At 35.6% G+C, this 18,715-nt stretch overlaps 1 protein-coding gene across 9 annotated transcripts in view; it reads left to right on the top strand.

The window, feature by feature from the left end:
- TASP1 (taspase 1) overlaps positions 1 to 18,715 on the top strand; it is a 371,502-nt gene that overhangs the window by 47,134 nt on the left and 305,653 nt on the right. For all 9 annotated transcript variants that reach the window (XR_009497636.1, XM_059897552.1, XM_059897550.1 and 6 more), the window contains 2 exons: positions 4,153 to 4,237; positions 14,166 to 14,245. Coding sequence is in view for 8 of the 9 variants with exons in the window: in XM_059897552.1 (XP_059753535.1) it covers positions 4,153 to 4,237; positions 14,166 to 14,245 (165 nt within the window). In the remaining variant the exon portion in view is untranslated. The remainder of the gene's footprint in view (positions 1 to 4,152; positions 4,238 to 14,165; positions 14,246 to 18,715) is intronic.

The raw sequence follows: 18,715 nt of genomic DNA, 5'->3' as shown, positions 1-18,715 counted from the left end.
AATATAAGCGGTGATAGTGTGCATCCTTGCTTTGTTCCTGGTCTTAGAGGGAGAGCATTAGATATTTCACCATACTGTGTGCTGGTAGTTGTAGGATTTTCGTAAATGCTCTTTATGAGATTGAGGACGTTTCCTTCTAGTCTTAGTTTGCTGATAATTTTTATTTTAAATGGGTTATTGAATATCATTAAGTGCTTTTCTGCATCTTTGGCTTTCCTTTTTTATTTTGTTAGATATGATGGAATTTATGGTTGATTTTTGAATGTTAAACCAACTTTTCATTCCTGGCATAAAGTCAGGATTGTAATTTTTTATCTTTTTCACATTCCACTGGATTTGATTTACTGATGTTTAAGATTTTGACATCTATGTTTATATAATAGATTGGCTTTAATTTTACTTTCTTAAAATATTCTTTTTAGATTTTGGAATCACGTTATGGCTGGCCTCATAAAATGAGTTGGGATTTTTTTTCCCCTCTATTCTTTGAAAGAGTGTGTGTACAATTGGAATGGTTTTTAATTGTTTGGAAAATTCATTAGTTATTTTGAATCATTGGAGTTTTCTTTTTGGGAAGTTTTAAATAAATGGGATTCAATTTCTTTACCAGTTATAAGATTATCTATATTTTTTCTTACGTGTGTTTCCCAAGGAATTTGTCTTTTTCATAGGAGTTGTCAAATTTATTTGCCTAAAGACTTTATTGACTTCCAGTTTAATGTCACTGTGGTCAGAGAACATATTCCGAATGGTTCCAAACCCTTGAAACTTTCTGAGACTTGCTTTATGGCTCAGCTTATGGCGTATTTTGATGAATGTTCCATGTGTACTTCAAAAGAGTATTCTGCAATTGTTGGGTGTGTATTCTATGTATGTCAACTAGGTCAATTTACTTATTCATTGTTCCAATCTTCTGTATCTTTTCTGATTTTTGTTATAGGTAAGAACAGCATTTCAATTAGTTTTAATTTCTTTTATTATGAGATTTTATTGGTATCTAATGAAATTTCATATTTTTAAAGGCCATTAGCATTTCTCTGTGAACTGTTTATACTTCTTCTGTGGCTTGCCTTTTACCTCTGTTTATAATGTGCTTTATCATATTGGAATTTAAAATTTTATTTGTCAAACTTATTACTTTCCCTTTTGTGGCTTTTGTATTTTGCATTTCTTAAGGTTTATCTCACTCATAATTGTAACTACAGTCACTTACATTTTCTTCAAATACATGTGTAATTTATTTTTCATTGGTTTCTTGAATGCATTGTTTGTTGATCAACTTCCGAATTGATCAGCAAGTTGTCCCTATATAATTTATTGAATAACAACAGTAACGATAATATTAAGTACCATTTATTGGGTGAGTATTACATACATACCATGCGATGTTCTCCGGTAGTTCATGTATGTTAAATCATTTAGTTCTCACGATAACCTTCTGAGGTCAGTACTCTTATCCCCATTTTATAGGTGAGGAAACTGAAACACAGGAGAGATTCAGTAGTTTGTCCAAGGTTACTGTATCAGTCTGGGTCCAACTAGGGGACAGAAACCACACAGCATTTTAAACAGGAGAAGCTTAATGTAAAGGGCAGAGGGAGACTACCCAGGTAAGGATAAACTTAGACAGGAGTTCAGACCTCACAGAAAAAGGTGTGGCTGCAGCCGACTGTTTGACAGCCCACTTTTTTGCTGAGTTACCCAGGCCACAGTCACTGTGAGAGCAGAAACAATCCTGGGGGCCTCAGGCTGATAGGTGGGCACACAGAGGCCAGGAAGCCATGGGAATTAAACCTTTGTTTGCAGGATGAGGATTGGGCTTTTGGCTCCCTAGACAGCCAGCCCCACAGGATGCTTTGCTATGGGGCTGAGGAGAAGGTGTGGGGATCAGTGACTTGAGCTGGGCCTGGTCCTGTTCTTTCTGGGGCTGTCAGCTATGCTGCTGTGGCCTGAATCAGGAGTTGGGGAAAACATGGTAGCCAAATGCTGGAGAAAGCTGCACCCGCAAGCACTTAGCACTGGAGAGAACCTTGTGGACCAGATAGTGAGAATAACTGGTGCTCTCCTGGAGCCTGGCTGGCAGGCCACCTTTTCCTCCTGCACTGTGTCTCCAGTGCCCTCTACTGACAAAGCTGACCCGTGTGCCAGCTGGCAAAGGAAACATAGTTAAAAGGCCCATATCCACTTTCACCCATAAGGCAACCAAGGGTGAATTTATAGCTGAGAAGCGATAAATTGATAGCTGGTTTATAACAGTCTGACTCCCATCATTCTGTGTTCTTTCCACCTCTCATAGATTGTCCATCCTTTTCCTATTCATTTGAAATACTATCTATATCATGTATTAAATATCCACATGCACATGTGTTTGTGTCTCAACTTTAGCTTTATTCTATTCCATTGATATATTTGTCTATTTTGTACCCAAACCACACTCAATTAGAATAGCTTTTAATAAAAAATGGTTATCTTGTAAGGTGAATGAATACCTCTTCATTTTTTTACAAAAAATATTTTTCATTTTTTTTCCTGATGAATTTAAGAGTCAGCTTGTCATGCATCATAGAAATCCTTTTGAAGCTTTGATGGAGAATTTATAGCTTTGAATTTGTAAGTTAATTTTGTAATTATTAATGTCTTTACAATATTGAATCATCACATATAGAAATAAATTTATTTTAAGAGCTAGTACAGAGATCTAAGCTTTTCCTTTCTTTGATACTTTATACATTCTTTGGGGGGGCAGAGAAGTTTTTGGTGTTTAGCTAAATATCTAGTTTTGTTTTAAGGCAATCTGGTGACCTTAATTTGAGGGTGTTTTTTAAATTTAAAAAAATTTTTTTATTTTTGGCTGTGTTGTGTCTTCGTTGCTGCACGCAGGCTTTTCTCTGGATGCAGCGAGCAGGGGCTATTCTTCATTGTGGTGCACAGGCTTTTCATTGTGGTGGCTTCTCTTGTTTCGGAGCACGGGCTCTAGCTGGGCGGGCTTCAGTAGTTGTGGCACACAGGCTCAGTAGTTGTGGCTCGCGGGCTCTAGAGCACAGGCTCAGTAGTTGTGGCGCACGGGCTTAGTTGCTCTGCGGCATGTGGGATCTTCCCGGACCAGGGCTCAAACCCGTGTCTCCTGCATTGACGGGCGGATTCTTAACCACTGCGCCACCAGGGAAGCCCAATTTGAGGTTTTTAGTCTCTTTGTATCCCACTTCTGTTTTTTTTGTTGCTGTTGTTATTAATAGTGTTCTGAAAGGCATCCATAGGTTAGTGGTTAAGGGCATGGTCTCTGGCATTAGCTGCCTTCATTAAAATCTCAGTGTGTGATCCTGGGCAGGTAACTTAACCTGTGCAAATGTTTCCTCAGTAATCAGATAGGGTTTATAACTGTACTTATGTGATCGAGTTGAAGGATCAGTTAAATAATCTGATACATTTAAGGGTTTGACACTGGGCCTGGCGCATACTGGATCCTAAGTTTCTGTCACTGTCTTCTGTCATCATCATTGTCATGTTTGTCATTGTCATTGTCATGCTAGCAATTTTTTTCATGCTAATACTTTCTGTCCTATTTTTCCTCCTAGGTAAGCACCCTTTTCTCACTGTTCACATTTTGTTTTCCCTTCTGGAAACAATCCAAACCATATTTTAAGTCTCAATCTTGTATATACTTGGCCTCTTCTCCCCACCCTTACCCATTTGTAGGACTTTCTCTTTATTCTTTCTTGCAGGTGAGATTTAAAATTTTTGGCCATTAATTTTTCTCCCCAAGGTAAATTTGAAGCTGCTTGTAATCATGTTTATTCTTTAGAGGAAATTCATGGTTTTGATAATGGATACCAAATTTTCAGTTTATTTTTAAAATTCTATACTGAAATCTATTAAAAAGGAACTTAAATTTGTATTATTGCAAATTCAGTCTTTGCTGCTGTAGCACATGACAAAATGAGAATATATGTTTTATATTTGTTCTTATATCTGTAAGTATTCATATATTTGTCGATTTGATCCTTATTTTTCATGATACTTAACGGTTTTCATTAGTATATTTAAATAAAGTTTTCCATGATATTTAAAAGTTGTCATATTGAAACAGCCGCAGAATTGAGTGGGAAACTTGAAGACTTTTTGACTTCATTTTCTACCAATTTTATTTTATAGGAATCAAGAACCCAGTCTCAGTTGCGAACAGACTCTTGTGTGAAGGGCAGAAAGGCAAGCTCTCAGCCGGCAGAATTCCTCCCTGGTAACTGCTTTGTTCTTCGACTTTCCCTGGGTCTTTGGTCTTTGGTGCATGCAGTGTTTGAAGGCTATTTTTATCCACAGAAAGCTGATGCAGTTGGTTACACACCAGCAGTAGCTTGCCTTTGAGAGGAAGACACACTTTGTTCTGTGATCTTGGAACATTATGAATACTTGATAAGCTCCGGTTAGAATAGAATATTATGGATTAAAGCAGAAAAGAGATCAGTTAATTTTAGGTTTTGTAGTCGATTATAGAGATGCTTTTGCTGTTAATAAGTGTTCAACTGGGGTCTTTTTATTATAAAACTTTAAAGTATCATACATGTTTGAGACCAGAGTCTAAACTCATTTTTAATTTTGAGAAGTTCTTAGAATAAAAGAATGTAATTTTTCTTTTCTGGAGAAACATATTGTGACACTAAAATTAGTAAAATTACATCTTTTCTCCAGCATTAACATATAATTTTCATTAAAAGAAACTTTGAACTTTTCAAATATTTATGAAAGTAGAGAGAACATTTGAAAGAGCCCTCATGAACCTACCATCTAGCTCCAATAATTATCAATATTTTTGCCCTTTGTCTATCTCATGCATCTCTTTCCTATAGTATTTTAAAGTAAATCCTCACCATCGTATTTCATCCTTAAATGGTTTTGTAAATTTCTCTGTTTACAAAATCTAAATACCATTCTGTTAACTTGCCTAATAATATTAACAAATATGCCTCAATACTGTCTTATACTCAACCATCTTATACTTCAGTACTATATGTGTTCAGTATGCCTGAACACATTAAAGTTACATTAATACCCTCTGTTGAAAGTTGTGACAGTGGTACTATAGAAATCACTTTATTTGGCTGTTATAATTTCAAGTCATAGAAAATAAATTAATATAGTTTTGAAAAATCTTGAAACCTTTTACCCAAATATATTCACGGTATCCCTGTTTCCCATGTCAAGAAAATGAAACATGTTAAGAAATGTTAAAGTGAAACATTACCAAGAGATTTGAAGCTGCCTAGACTGGACCCTTTCTAATGGCATCCTTATCCATTTCACTGTCCTATACCCTTACCCTGACCCCATCACTGGACCTGCCCCTAGGTAACAATTGTCCTCAATTTTAGCTTTTCTCATTCTCATATATTCCTTCATAGTATTAAACATATACAGTACAGGCATACTTCGTTTTATTTGGCTTTACAGATGCTGCATTTTTTACAAATTGAAGGTTTGTGGCAGTTGTACTTCAAGCAAGCCTATTGGTGCCATTTTTCCAATGGCATTTGCTCATTTCATGTCTCTGTGTCACATTTTGGTAATTCTCACAATATTTCAAACTTTTTCATTATTATTATAGTTGCTGTGGTGCTCTGTGATCAGTGATCTTTAATGTTATTCACTACTATGACTTGCTGAAGGCTCAGATGATGGTTTGCATTTTTTAGCAATAAATTGTTTTTCAATTAAGGTATGTACAGTGTTATTTTAAGCATAGTGCTATTGCACACTTAATAGAATACAGCATAGTATAAACATAATTTTTATATGAACTGGGAAACCAGAAAATTTGTGTGACTTGCTTTATTGCAATATTCACTTTATTGTGGTGGTCTGGAACTGAACTTGCAATATCTCTGAGGTATGCTGGCATTCTGATTTTCTAAGTCTATATAAACATGTACATAGATATACAAAAAAGTTCTGGAAAGAAGGTTACCAGACTCACCATAATTACCTCTAGGAAGGAGAAAGGAGGGAACAAGATGAGGCAATTGTCAAAGGGGATATGTGCAATATTTTTATTTTTTACAAAGATAAAATATATGCGAATAAGTGATGGCCATCTCTGTATTAAAATTGTATCATAAAGTGATCCTACAATTGTCTGGAACTAGTGATCTAATTTTCTCACGTACATAGTTCTTCAGCTTTATTTTTTGTTTTCAAAATTGCTTTGACCATGTTAGGCATTTTGCTTTTTCATGTGAATTTTAGAATTAGCCTGTCAATTTCTGTGAATAACCTGCTGGAATTTTGATTAGGTTTGTAACTTATCCATTTTTTAAGGTCTTCTTTAACCTCTGAACAGTGTTTTATAATTTTCAGTGTACAGATTTTGCACATTTTTTATCAAATTTATACTTAAGTATTTCTTTTTGATGTGATAAATTGCATATTTTAAAAAGTTAAATACCAGTTGTTCCTTGCCAATATAGAAATATGATTAATTTTATTATATTGATATTCTAGCTTAGGAATTTGCTAAATTCATTTGTTCTCATACTGTTTTTACAGATTCCATAAGATTTTCTACATAGATAGTTCTGTCTTCTGGGCATAAAGATAGTTCTTTAAGTAATAAAGATACTTTTTCTTTCTAATGTGGACTCCTTTAGTTAGTTTCTTTTTCTTTATTACACTGGCTAGCACCTCCTATGCAATGTGAAATCAAAGTGTGAGAGTAGGCATCCTTGCCTTGTTTGTAACCTTAGGGAGGAAGCATTTGTTCTTTTTACCATTAGGTATGATGGCTGCTATAGGTTTATCATAGATGCTCTTCATCGTGTTGAGAAAGTTCCCTTCTTTTCCTAGTGTGCTGAGAGTTTTTAATAGGAATGGGTATTGTACTTTTTCAAATGCTTTTCTGCATCTGTTGCAATGATCTTATAATTTTCCTTATTTTGTCAGTTAATATAGTGATTGGTTGATTTTCGATTGTTAGAGCAACAGTTGTATTCCCGGGATAAACTCCACTTGGTTATAATGTATTATCCTTTTTATATGTTATTGGATCCAATTTGCTAACATTTTGTAAAGAATTTTTGCATCTATGTTTATGAGAGACATTGGTCTGTAGCTTTCTTGTAATGTCTTTGGTTTGGGTTCATTTTGCTTCTTGAATATGTAGGGATATATAGTTCATCAAATTTGGAAAATTTTTGGCTATTATTTCTTTAGATATTTTTTTCTGATTCCCCCTTCTCTTCTATCTTCCAGGATTCCAATTACACGTATATTTGACCTCTTGTAGTGGTCCTACAGATCACTGATAATTTGTTTACTTTTTCCATTCATTTTTCTCTTTGTTTCATTTTGAATAATTTCCATTGCTGTTTTGAAGTTCACGAATTATTTTTTGGCAATATCTAATCACCTGTTAATCCCATCCAGTTTATTTTTCATTTCTGACATTATAGTTTTTATCTCTAGAAGTTCAATTTGCATCTTTAAAAAATGTCTTCTATGTATCTACTTAACATGTTTCATATTTCCTGTAGCTTCTTGAGTATATGAATACAATTATAGTAACTGTTTTAATATCTTTGTTTCCTAATTCTGTCATCTTTGTCATTTCTGGGTTGTTTTCAATTGAATGATTTTTCTCATTATAGGTTACATTTTCCTGCTTCTTTGCATGTTTGGTAATTTTTTATTGGATTCCAGACATTGTGAGTTTTGCCTTATTTTGTGTTGGATATTTCTGTATTTTAATTCTAGGATGCGGTTAATTTATTTAGAGGCAGTTTCATCCTTTCAGGTCTTGCTTTATACTTTGTTACATGCAACTAGAGAAGCATTTAGCCTTTAGCTAATTTTGCTTTGCTGTCGGGCAGAACCTTTCTGAGTACTAAAGCAGATGCAACTAGAATGAGGTTTTTTACTTTGGTGGGAACAGGAGCTGTTTCTGGCCCTGTGTGAACTTGGGGATTGCTTCCTCTAAAACTTCCATGTTATTCTTTCCCAGGCTTTGGATGATTTCCTCTTACACATACACTGATCTGTACTCAGCTGAAGACTATAGGGGGACTCTGTAGATTTCTTGAGTCCTTTCTCTGCACAGCTGTCTCCTCTCTGGTTCTCTGCCCTGTGAACTCGGCCACCTGGGCTTCTCTGGATGCCCAGCTCTCTGTCTTCAACTCAGAGAGACTGCAGGGCTCTGCCTGAGTTCCTGTTCCTGTGCTGTGGCCGGAAACTCTCCAGGCAGTAAGCTAGGGCAATCATAAGGTTTACCTTGTTTGTTTCCTTTCTTTAAAGCATCACTGTCCTGTGCTACCTACTGTCTAATGCCTGAAAACTATCATTTTCTGTATTTTGTCTGATTTTTCTTTTCCATTGGTTCAGGCAAGAGTGTAAATGTATTCCCTGTTACTCCATCTTGTCCAGAAGCATAAATCTCTCACATACCTGCAAGTTCACAGTATACCTGCAGTAGTTTAAAAAAACCCAAATTCCCTGAGTATCCTGAATAAATAAAACAAATTTATCATGTTTTTACTTTAAGCTTGTTTACGCACAACCCTAATAAGTCTAGTTATCTAATTTCTATAATGATAATAGCTAAAGTTTATTGCATTTGTACACTATGAGAAGCATTGTTTTATGTGGTTTGCGTGCATTATCTCATAAAATCATTATATGATTTATGAGGGTAACACACATTTTGCCAACAAAGAAACTGAGTACCATACTTGACACTGTTATGCTATTAAAAATTTATGGAGGGCTTCCCTGGTGGCGCAGTGGTTGAGAATCTGCCTGCCAATGCAGGGGACACGGGTTCAAGCCCTGGTCTGGGAAGATCCCACATGCCGCGGAGCAACTAGGCCCGTGAGCCACAATTACTGAGCCTGCGTGTCTGGAGCCTGTGCTCCGCAACAAGAGAGGCCAAGATAGTGAGAGGCCCGCGCACCACGATGAAGAGTGGCCCCGCTTGCTGCAACTAGAGAAAGCCCTCGCACAGAAACGAAGACCCAACACAACCAAAAATAAATAAATAAATTTAAAAAAAACTAAAAAAAAAAAATTTATGGAGTCTGTCCTTATCACATTAGAAGCAGCAGATTAGAACCCATAGAGTAGAATCCTTTTATAATAGTAAGAAATAATGTTTACACCCATTTAGTTATTCATTCACTTACCCATTCCTTCATTCAGCAAATATTTTTTGTTTACTTCCTGTATGCCAGGCATAGAGGTAGAAGAACTATCAAAAGCAGATGGAGGACTTAGAAACTGTGGTCTTCTGGTGTCATCTGTTGAAGAGGCAGGTGACTCTGTGGGGGCAGCAAGGCACTGGGTGTTTTCTAAGAAGTCTTTAAATAAAAAGTTCATCTGTCTATATATCTCATTGAGGAAGACAGGGAGTGTATTTGTTTCAGCTGTATCTAAATTCTGTTAGAATTTTATAAACTCTTATTGCTTTGTTAGAAAAACCCTCAGCAGAACTTTAGGCAGAATGGTATTTCTATTAGCTGATAATTTTTTATGTTTTAATTTTCTGGTTATTGCCACCATGATATGATGTATTATTTAAGTATTGGTGTTTGGTCAGATTAATAGAATATTTGATATCCTCATAAATTTGGTGGGCCTACTATCATAAACTGTGTCGTATTTTCCTAAGTTTATTTTATTTATAAAAGTAAATAAATTTTATTTATTTTTACTCTTTCCTCCTTCATTATGATAGGGTACAACTTTGATAGGCATAGCCATCTAGAACAGGGGTTGTCAAACTATGGCATGTGGGCCAAATCTGGACTACTGCCTGTTTTTTGTAAATAAAGTTTTATTGGAACACAGCCATACCCATTTGTGTACGTATTGTCTATGGCTGCTTGTGCTCTGCAAAGGCCAAACTGAGTTGTTGCAGCAGAGACATCTGGTCACAAAGCCTAAACTGTTTACTATCTGGCCCTCTATAGAAAAAAAATTGCGGAGTGCTACCCTAATATGTTATAGAATAAGTTATAATTTTTGGAAATTATGTTTCTTTTGGTGAAAAAGGGAAAGCTAGAAAAGCATTGTTGCTCATTAGACGCTCAGATTTTTTGAGATGCAAATTTAATTTTTGGTACATTGTTTATTTAAAAATACTATTCAATCTACTGTATTTCATAAATTCATTGATTTTAGTACCTTTGTTGTATGAATGTGAAAAGAAAATTTAAAAACCTATAGATTAAAAGAAACATAAGAGAGCTATCAACTAATCAGGAGGTATGGATGGGTTAGTTGGGTTCCCCTTCAAACAAAATAGTTTAAAAGGCAAAAATAACAATAATAGCAAAAATTTTATGAGACAATCAGGGAAGTGTGAACATCGATTGAATAAACTATTTTGATTCTAAGGATTTATTGTTAATTTTTTTAGGTGTAAATTGGTTATGTTGTGGTTATGTTTTTTTAGAAAGTTATCTTTTGAGATGCATGCTAAAATATTTATATTTGAAGTTATATGATATCTGAGATTTGCTTCAAAATAATCTGGGTGGGAGTATAAATGAGATTAGCAATGTATTAACAACTGATGAAAATGGGTGATGATCCTTTGGGTTCATTACACTATTCTCTGTAATGTATATGTTTGAAAATTTTTGTAATAAAAATTTTAAGAAGAGTTAAATCCTTACTATTTAATTTGGTCATTATGTGTTATTTCCACATACAGCAGGTTCTCCCTTATTTGCACTTTATGTGTTTGTAAGCTTTAAATAATCAGTAGCCACCAAATTGGTGGTCTTTCTTCAGTTCTGTGTATTTATGATAAAGAAGTAATAGGTAAAATATATAGAAATCCATTTTTAAGTCCAAAGAAGCAGCTGTCATTTTCTCCTATATCTTTCTCATCCAGCATAATGCATTTTAAGCAGTTTTGAGAGCTTTCTGAATCACTAAATTGCACATTTTTAGACTGACTACATAGTGTCATGGTTTTTGAAAATTTCCCATCCATGAAATTGTAATTGACCTCACTGTGTTTTCGGGTGTTTGGCTATGCTGGCACTTCAGTAGCTCAGCTTGTTGAAGGTTTTAATAATCCCACTCAGTGCTGGTCTCAGTAGTGTTGCTTTTGTTTCTTAACACTTTAGACTTGCTTTAGTGTAAATTAAGGAGAGCATAACACAAGGAAAATGCTGTCCTTTAGAGAATTTTGACACCCTAGTTTATTGTTGAATATCTTGCCAATGTTTATCTAATGCTTAGTGTGCTTCAGGCGCTGTTCTAAATGCTTAGCATATATGGATATCAATGAAAAACAAAGATCCCTGTTGTTGTGAAGCTTACAGTTTATTTGAGGGAGATATAAACAACAGAGATAATATCATTAGTTATAAAATATATGGTATGTGAGAAGGTAGAAAAAAAGAAAAAATGTAAAAAGGACAGAATGAGAGGGATTGGGAATACTGGGTAGAGGAGTGCAGTGTGTTGGGTGCAGTTTTAAATTGGCCTCATCAGGGAGATATGTTTAAACAGATGGGGAAATTTGCGATTTGGGAAATAAGGAAGATCCTGACAGGGAACAGTCAGGGTGAAGGCCCTGAGGCAGGAGTCCCCTTGGCATGTTTGTGTTTTGTAAGAGGCTGGAGCAGAGTAAGCAAAGGGGCAAGAGGAAGAAGAGATGAAGGGAGGAGGGAGCAGAGAAGACCAGATCACTTGGGAGCCTGGAGATCCTGGTGAAGGCTCCAGTTTTCATGCTAAAGTCCTCAGGAGGGGTTTCGCAGGATTTTGAGAAGAGAAACATCATTACCTGACTTGTGTTTTACAAGGATGTCACTGGCTGGTGTGTTGAGATTAGACTGGGGCAGGGGACTGAGCAAGGCGAGCATGGCAGTGATGAGGCCATTGCAACACTGCAGGCAATAGATGATGGCGGCTCAGACCAGGGCGGTGGCGGTGGTGAGAAGTGGTCAGATGCTGGATGTGTTACCAAGATGGAATCGATGGATTTTTCTAGTGACTTGAGGTGAAACTTCTGTGAAAGCTTTCTCCTTGGAGAGTCAGAAGAATATTTGAGAAAAATTTGAATTGGTGCTGCATTTAGTGTTCTGGGAAGAGATTTTTCATTTTTGATAGTATAGTTTTTAACGAAAGCTCACGTAGCTTTTTAGCATTTTAAAATGATTTCAAAAGCAGTTATATGCCATTTTGTGTGATGTCAAACTACTGGACAAGTAATTTTTGGTAGTAAGGAAAGGTCAGGATCTCAGAATTCTTATCCGTAAGATGGCATCCAAATATTCACCTTCCTGTGAATATTGTACAATGCCTAACGTATTTAAAACCTTGCATAGCAGACAACGGCAAACTAATTTTTTTTAAAAAATTAATTTATTATTTATTTATTTATTTATTTTTGGCTGTGTTGGGTCTTCGTTTCTGTGCGAGGGCTTTCTCTAGTTGTGGCAAGCAGGGGCCACGCTTCATCGCGGTGCGCGGGCCTCTCATTATCGTGGCCTCTCTTGTTGCGGAGCACAGGCTCCAGACGCGCAGGCTCAGTAGTTGTGGCTCACGGGCCCGTTGTTCCGCGGCATGTGGGATCTTCCCAGACCAGGGCTCGAACCGGTGTCCCCTGCATTGGCAGACAGATTCTCAACCACTGCGCCACCAGGGAAGCCCCGGCAAACTAATTTTATTTAGAATCAAACCTATGAATGATTAAGAAATGAAAAATAAAACTAAGCTTATGTTATAAAATACTTCCGATTCCAGATGCTGGGATAGAACCCCAAATGACGAATGGGAGTGCTGAGAATACTAGATTCAGCTCCAAACTTCTGTCCTGATCATTTAATTTAATACTTCAGCATCTCTTTTACGTCTTCACGTGAAGAGAGTTTATTTCTTATATCAAAGTCTTTTTCTAGCAGAAGGAAGTGCTACAAATGCTGTCAGGACAGCTCAACTTGCATCCAAGTTCCTACCTCAGTTATTCTTCCATTTTCCTTTATGTGACAGCTTTTCTTTGCAGTTTCTTTGCAGTGGTCTTCATTTGATACAGGAATAGGAGGAACTTTTCTATTTTTGGAGTCCTTTAGAATATTTTTTAAAAATGGAAGTTTGAAGAGGTATTCTGTTGGCTCTCCCTCCTCTCTTTTTTTTAATGCTCCCTCCATTCTCACCTTCATATATACTGGAAAATAGTTACTAGGCTTAACCAATTTGTTTCTCATTGGAACCATTTGGATATATTTCTGAGTATCAACTTAGACTTTCTTCTTCTAATCTGTCATTGATCTTCTTATGAACAATCAAATCTAAAGACTTCAATATGTATTACTTCGAGTTTTTAGTGTTGGAATGATTAGAGGAACAGAAACAAAAAATAGGGAGCAGGAAACTAATGAGTAGGCACTAGTTCAAGGAATCCATTACTATCTGGCTGAGAGCTTTAAGAAGTTGGCTGTGGAAAGAGATGAAGTGATTGATTATTATGGTAACTGCTTGCTATTACTGTGTTAGGGAATGGGGTGGTTAATTATCCTGCATGCTATTTGAAATCTTTGAAAGGAAGTCTTTTACAGTTAGCTAACAGTATCCTTTTATTCACTTTGTTATGTTAAAACTTGCAGTTTGGGACTTAAAAAAATTACTTTTGGGACGTACCACACTGCTTTATTTACCACAGTAAAAATGATTCTGACAGCCATATATATATTTTTATTGCATTGAGGCTTAGAAATATGTAAGTGCATATCATTGTGTTTGGGCATCTCTGGATGTACCCCACTCATTTTGGGTAGATCCAGGTGTTATACTAGGCAGGAATACCAAATCTGAAGACATTCACTTAAGCTTTGACTCTTAATCTGATGAAATAGATCTTGTACATAAACTGAGAACCACAGTTGATCCAAGATAAATCTTAATATTTTCCACTGGGAAATCAACTATTTTTACTTCTTATGTTGCATTTTGCCAATTTTTACTGGTTAGTTATTGCAAATGATATTGTACCATTTCCACTTGTAAAATTTCTAACTTGGGGAAGAATTAAAAGAATTTTTTAGGCATATAGCCATTTTGAGGTATTGCAAAATTTTTTCAGTTGCCTTACTATATTACTTATATTACTTTATTGAATATGTAGGAGAAGATGACACTATGAATTTTTAAAAGAGTAATTTTTCTGTCATTAGCTTTTTAGTTGGAGAAGGAGCCTACAGATGGGCAGTAGATCATGGAATACCCTCTTGCCCTCCTAACATCATGACCACAAGTAAGTAAAAACTTTTCAAAATTAAGCTGTATTAACATATATACCTGAAAGTGTTACATTGCTTTTGATTCATATAGTACCTATATTTAAGGAAGAAAGCTTGTATGTTGAAATATTTTAGTTAAAAGATAAATAGGAAGTTATTTGATTGTAAGCCACCTTTATATTCTTGAGGTCCCCCCACTCCTGCTTTCTCATGCTTTTTAAAAAATTTTTGGCTGCATTGGGTCTTCATTGCTGTGCGTGGGCTTTCTCTAGTTGCAGCGAGCTGGGGCTACTCTTCATTGCGGTGCACAGGCTTTTCATTGTGGTGTCTTCTCTTGTTGCGGAGCATGGGTTCTAGGTGCGCGGGCTTCAGTAGTTGTAGCACTACTCAAGGATGAGCTGAGGAAGGGCTATCTAGGTACCAAGTGTATGAGAAGGAAGAACAAAAGTGTGACTGCAGAAGAGTTAAGACTGAAAAAACACTTATCATAATTATGACAATGGGATACATGTGCTTAATCTATGAAGAGTTTTGCCAGATTAAAAGTCACACGAATACATGTGATACCCCAATAGAAAAAGGTTAAAAGTCATAAATAGATAATATAACATAACTAATAGGGACATTCAAATTAAGATGAGTACATGTTAAATCTGTTCCCGCTCACTTGGTGAAAGAGTTAAAAAATATTGTATTACTGCTGGTAAGTGTGTGGTAAAATGAACATAATACACTGTAGGTACAAATGTAGATTGGCAGAACTTTTGGAGGACAGCTAAGTAGTATAGATCAAAAGCGTTAAACCCATTCTGCTTCTTGGAACTTGTCATTAGAGATACAGGCATAGATTTATGTAGAAGGGTAGTCAGTGAGCATTATTAAGAATGTAAAAAAAATTCTATTATATATAAAATAAGCTACAAGGATATATTGTACAACACAGGGAATATAGCCAATTTTTATAGTAACTATAAATGGAGTATAACCTTTAAAAAATTGTGAAATCACTATATTGTATACCTGTGACTTATATAATATTGTACATCAACTACTTCAATAAAAAAAGGGAAAAAAAGAAAAACATAAAAAAAGATTATTAAAAAATTTGAAAAAGACTTACGTCCAACACAGAGGAACGTGAGTAAACTATCACATGGTCTTATAATGAAATGTTATGAAGTAACTGGAAATTGTTATAAAGACTGATAATGATCAAATCTAATAATGACTTAAAAAAGTGAAGAAAGAGGTTATAAATATGTATATATGTGTGTTTTATATGTCTATCTTAAAAAAGAAATCATGGCTATGTATTTATGCATAAAAAAATAGTAAAAACATATACTACTTGTTTTTTAAATTTTTATCAAGTAATCTATGAATGTAATTTAAATAATCAAATGAAAAAGTGAGGAATCATTAGCTCCAAGGAAACCAAGTTGTATAAAAAAGAGACGATTATTTATCATAGCAAGTGTCTAGTAAGGACCAGCTCTTAGTAACATTATATTCAAAATGAATTCCATACTGCTGCAAGTTGTAATATTGAGAGGCTGGAAGGAGGAGAAATGCGTGTGTGCAGGGAGGCAGGGAGTGTGAGAGTCCTGGATCCTCACCCTCGCCGCCACTAACGCTGCCTTAGAGTCTCCCCAGTGGAACTTGCTGTGGAGCTCTTATATCAGGCACACAAATCAACTCATCTGCCAATTCCATCTTGTTTTTCCTTGGAGGCAGGCCACCTGGCAACCTGAGTCTAGAGTAGGCGCTCAGTAGGCCTGCTGTGCAGCTGTCATCTGGTCTTCACCTCCCCATCACTTTGGAATTCCCTTTTCGTCTTTCCAGTATCAAATTGTCTGTTTCCGAATGTCTTTTTTTTTTTTTTCTTGTTTTACTCCCTCATTTGGTATATGTAAGGTGGGAAATCACTTTCGCCTTGGTTTCTGAAGAAATTGCTCTGTCTTCTGATTTCCAGTCTTGCTATTATGCAGTCCGCTGGCACTTTGATTCCCAGTTTTCTGTGGTGTCTTTTGCCTCTTTGGAAGGAAGTTCTTATTTCAGTGGTCTTATTACCTCAATGATAATCTTGGGATGGGTCTTTTTTTACTTATTATACTGGGTACTCTTTTGGACTCTCCATCTGGAAATCCATGTGCTTTGGGGAAATTTTAAAAAATTTGTATAATAATCTCTCGCCCTATCTCTCCTCTGTTATATTTTTCTAATTTCTTTGAATTAGATGTTGGATCTTGCACTCTAATCCCATGTATCATTTTCAAAAGTTACTTTTTCTCCTTTTAAAAATCTCTGCCTTTTGTCCTGCTTTCTGGGAAGTTTCTTCAATTTTATCTTCCAAATCTTCTACTTCTAATGAATTTATAATTTTGGTTTTCATATTTTTAATATCTAGAGATTCATCTGTGATTAATACTTTTAAAACATGGGGTTTTGTTTCATGAACTCAGTATTTTTACTCTCTCTCTTAGGATATTATGGTTTAAAACTTGTTCTTATCCACTGTTTCTGCTTCCTCTGTCTTACTTTGTGTTCGTTTCAGACCCTAATACATGTTAGCTAATTTCCTCAACTATCTAGTGACCTTCTGCAGTTTTCATATTCATGAGTGAGTTACCTAAAGACCTGTTGGCAGCTTTGTGTGTGAGGGCAGGTCTGTTTGACCTCAAGAGGGGAGGCGTTGATCATTTCTCTACACATTTTTCTTTTGGATTAGACAGAGAAATCTTCCCAGCTCTGGCAAGGTAATAGCCAGTATTCTGGTACAGAACAAGGGAAGGGGCTGGAGGTGTCACGGTGCCTTTATCAGACTTTTACGTCAAACTCAGTTTTAGGTAGAGCCCCGTACCTGCTCCCAGATGTGCTTGGTGTCTGCTAATTTGGTGCCCATCTAGTTCAGCCTCTTCACGTTTTCTGCAAGCACAAGGAGGGGATTTGGGCATCTACATGTTCCTTATTGACATTTTCTGCCCATTCTCCTGTTTTTAGTGTCAACCTGGCTTTCAGAGACACCAGGTGCTTTCTACTTTGAGCTCTCTTGATGTTTCTTTGGCAGGAATTAGTTTACTTTGGCCGAGATTAGTTTGCTTTGTGATGTCTTGGCTAGTGGGCATTGGGGTTCATCTTCCTCTGCTCAACTAGTTACTGTTTGTCCACTTGCTTTCTATGTTCTAAAACTGTTGGTATCTCCCTTCTCATTATAATCACCCCTTGTGTATGTCAGTCTTTTCCCCCACTTAAATTTCTTTTTGGTAAAGTTTTAGTAGGGCATGGAGATGAATTCATGCATTCAGTCTGCCAATTTTACTTCAGAACATTTATATAAAAATGTGTTAGAAAATAGTACTAGATTTTTTTTCAGGATGGAAAAATTATTTTTGACTATTTTTTATACTTGTAATAAGAAAAACATATTGTGCCATAGATTTTTTTTATGACTTATGTAAACCAATCAACAAGAAATGTTCTCTGAATAAAGCGTTTGAAAGTTAAGTGATATATTCTTTTTTTTTTTTCAAAAAAGAATGGCTCTGACCTATGGGGAATTTAAAAGGAGAAATTATAACTATTATTTAGATTAAAAAAATTTTAAATACCATCTTATACTCAGCCATTTGTTTAATCCTCAATAGAAATAAAATGGTATGTTGGTGCTGGTTAATGATAATGTTTTATACTTGATTACCTTTTGGGGGGCATAATTTGTAGGTTTTTATTCCCCTTCAACTTTTAGAATGTCTTTCTAAGGTTTATTCTAAGTTTATTACACATTTTCACATGTACTTACATATTTCATTCCTATATGTAGATTTGAATCTCTTTCTGGCATCTTTTCCTTCAGCCTGGAATGCTACAGATTTTCTGGTAATGTGGTAGATGTAGTGGTGAAAACTTTTCTCAGCTTTCATTATCTGAAAAACATCCTTGTTTTGCTTTTACTTTGAAAAGACATTTTTGTTGGATATAGACTTCTAGGTTGGCAGGTTTTTTCCTTTTAGCACTTTTTTTCTTTTTTTTTTATTGTGGTAAAATATTCATAACATAAAATTTACCATTTTAACAATTTTTAAGTGTATAATTCAGTGGTACTAAATACATTCATAGTGTTGATTAACCATCGCCACTATCCATTTCTATTTTTTCCTCAACCCAAACAGAAACTCTGTACCCATTAAACAGTGATTACCCATCCCCCTCTTGCCTGTCCCTGGTAACCTTTATTCTGCTTTCTTTGTCTATGAATTTGCCTGTTCTAGGTCCCTCCTCTAAGTGGAATCACATAATATTTGTCATTTGTGTCTGGATTATTTCACTTAGCATGTTTTCATGTATGTTGTAGCATGTATCAGAATTTCCTTCTTATAGCTGAATAATATTCCATTGTATCCTTTTAGCACTTTTAAAGATGTTATTCCATTATATTCTGGATTCCATTGTTTCTGCTAGGAAGTTAGACATGATTATTATTGCTT

Source organism: Balaenoptera ricei, chromosome 15 (assembly GCF_028023285.1).
Source record: "Balaenoptera ricei isolate mBalRic1 chromosome 15, mBalRic1.hap2, whole genome shotgun sequence".
Classification (NCBI taxonomy): Eukaryota; Metazoa; Chordata; class Mammalia; order Artiodactyla; family Balaenopteridae; genus Balaenoptera; species Balaenoptera ricei.
Note: the sequence above shows the minus strand (reverse complement) of the source record. Positions and strands in the feature narration are given on the sequence as shown.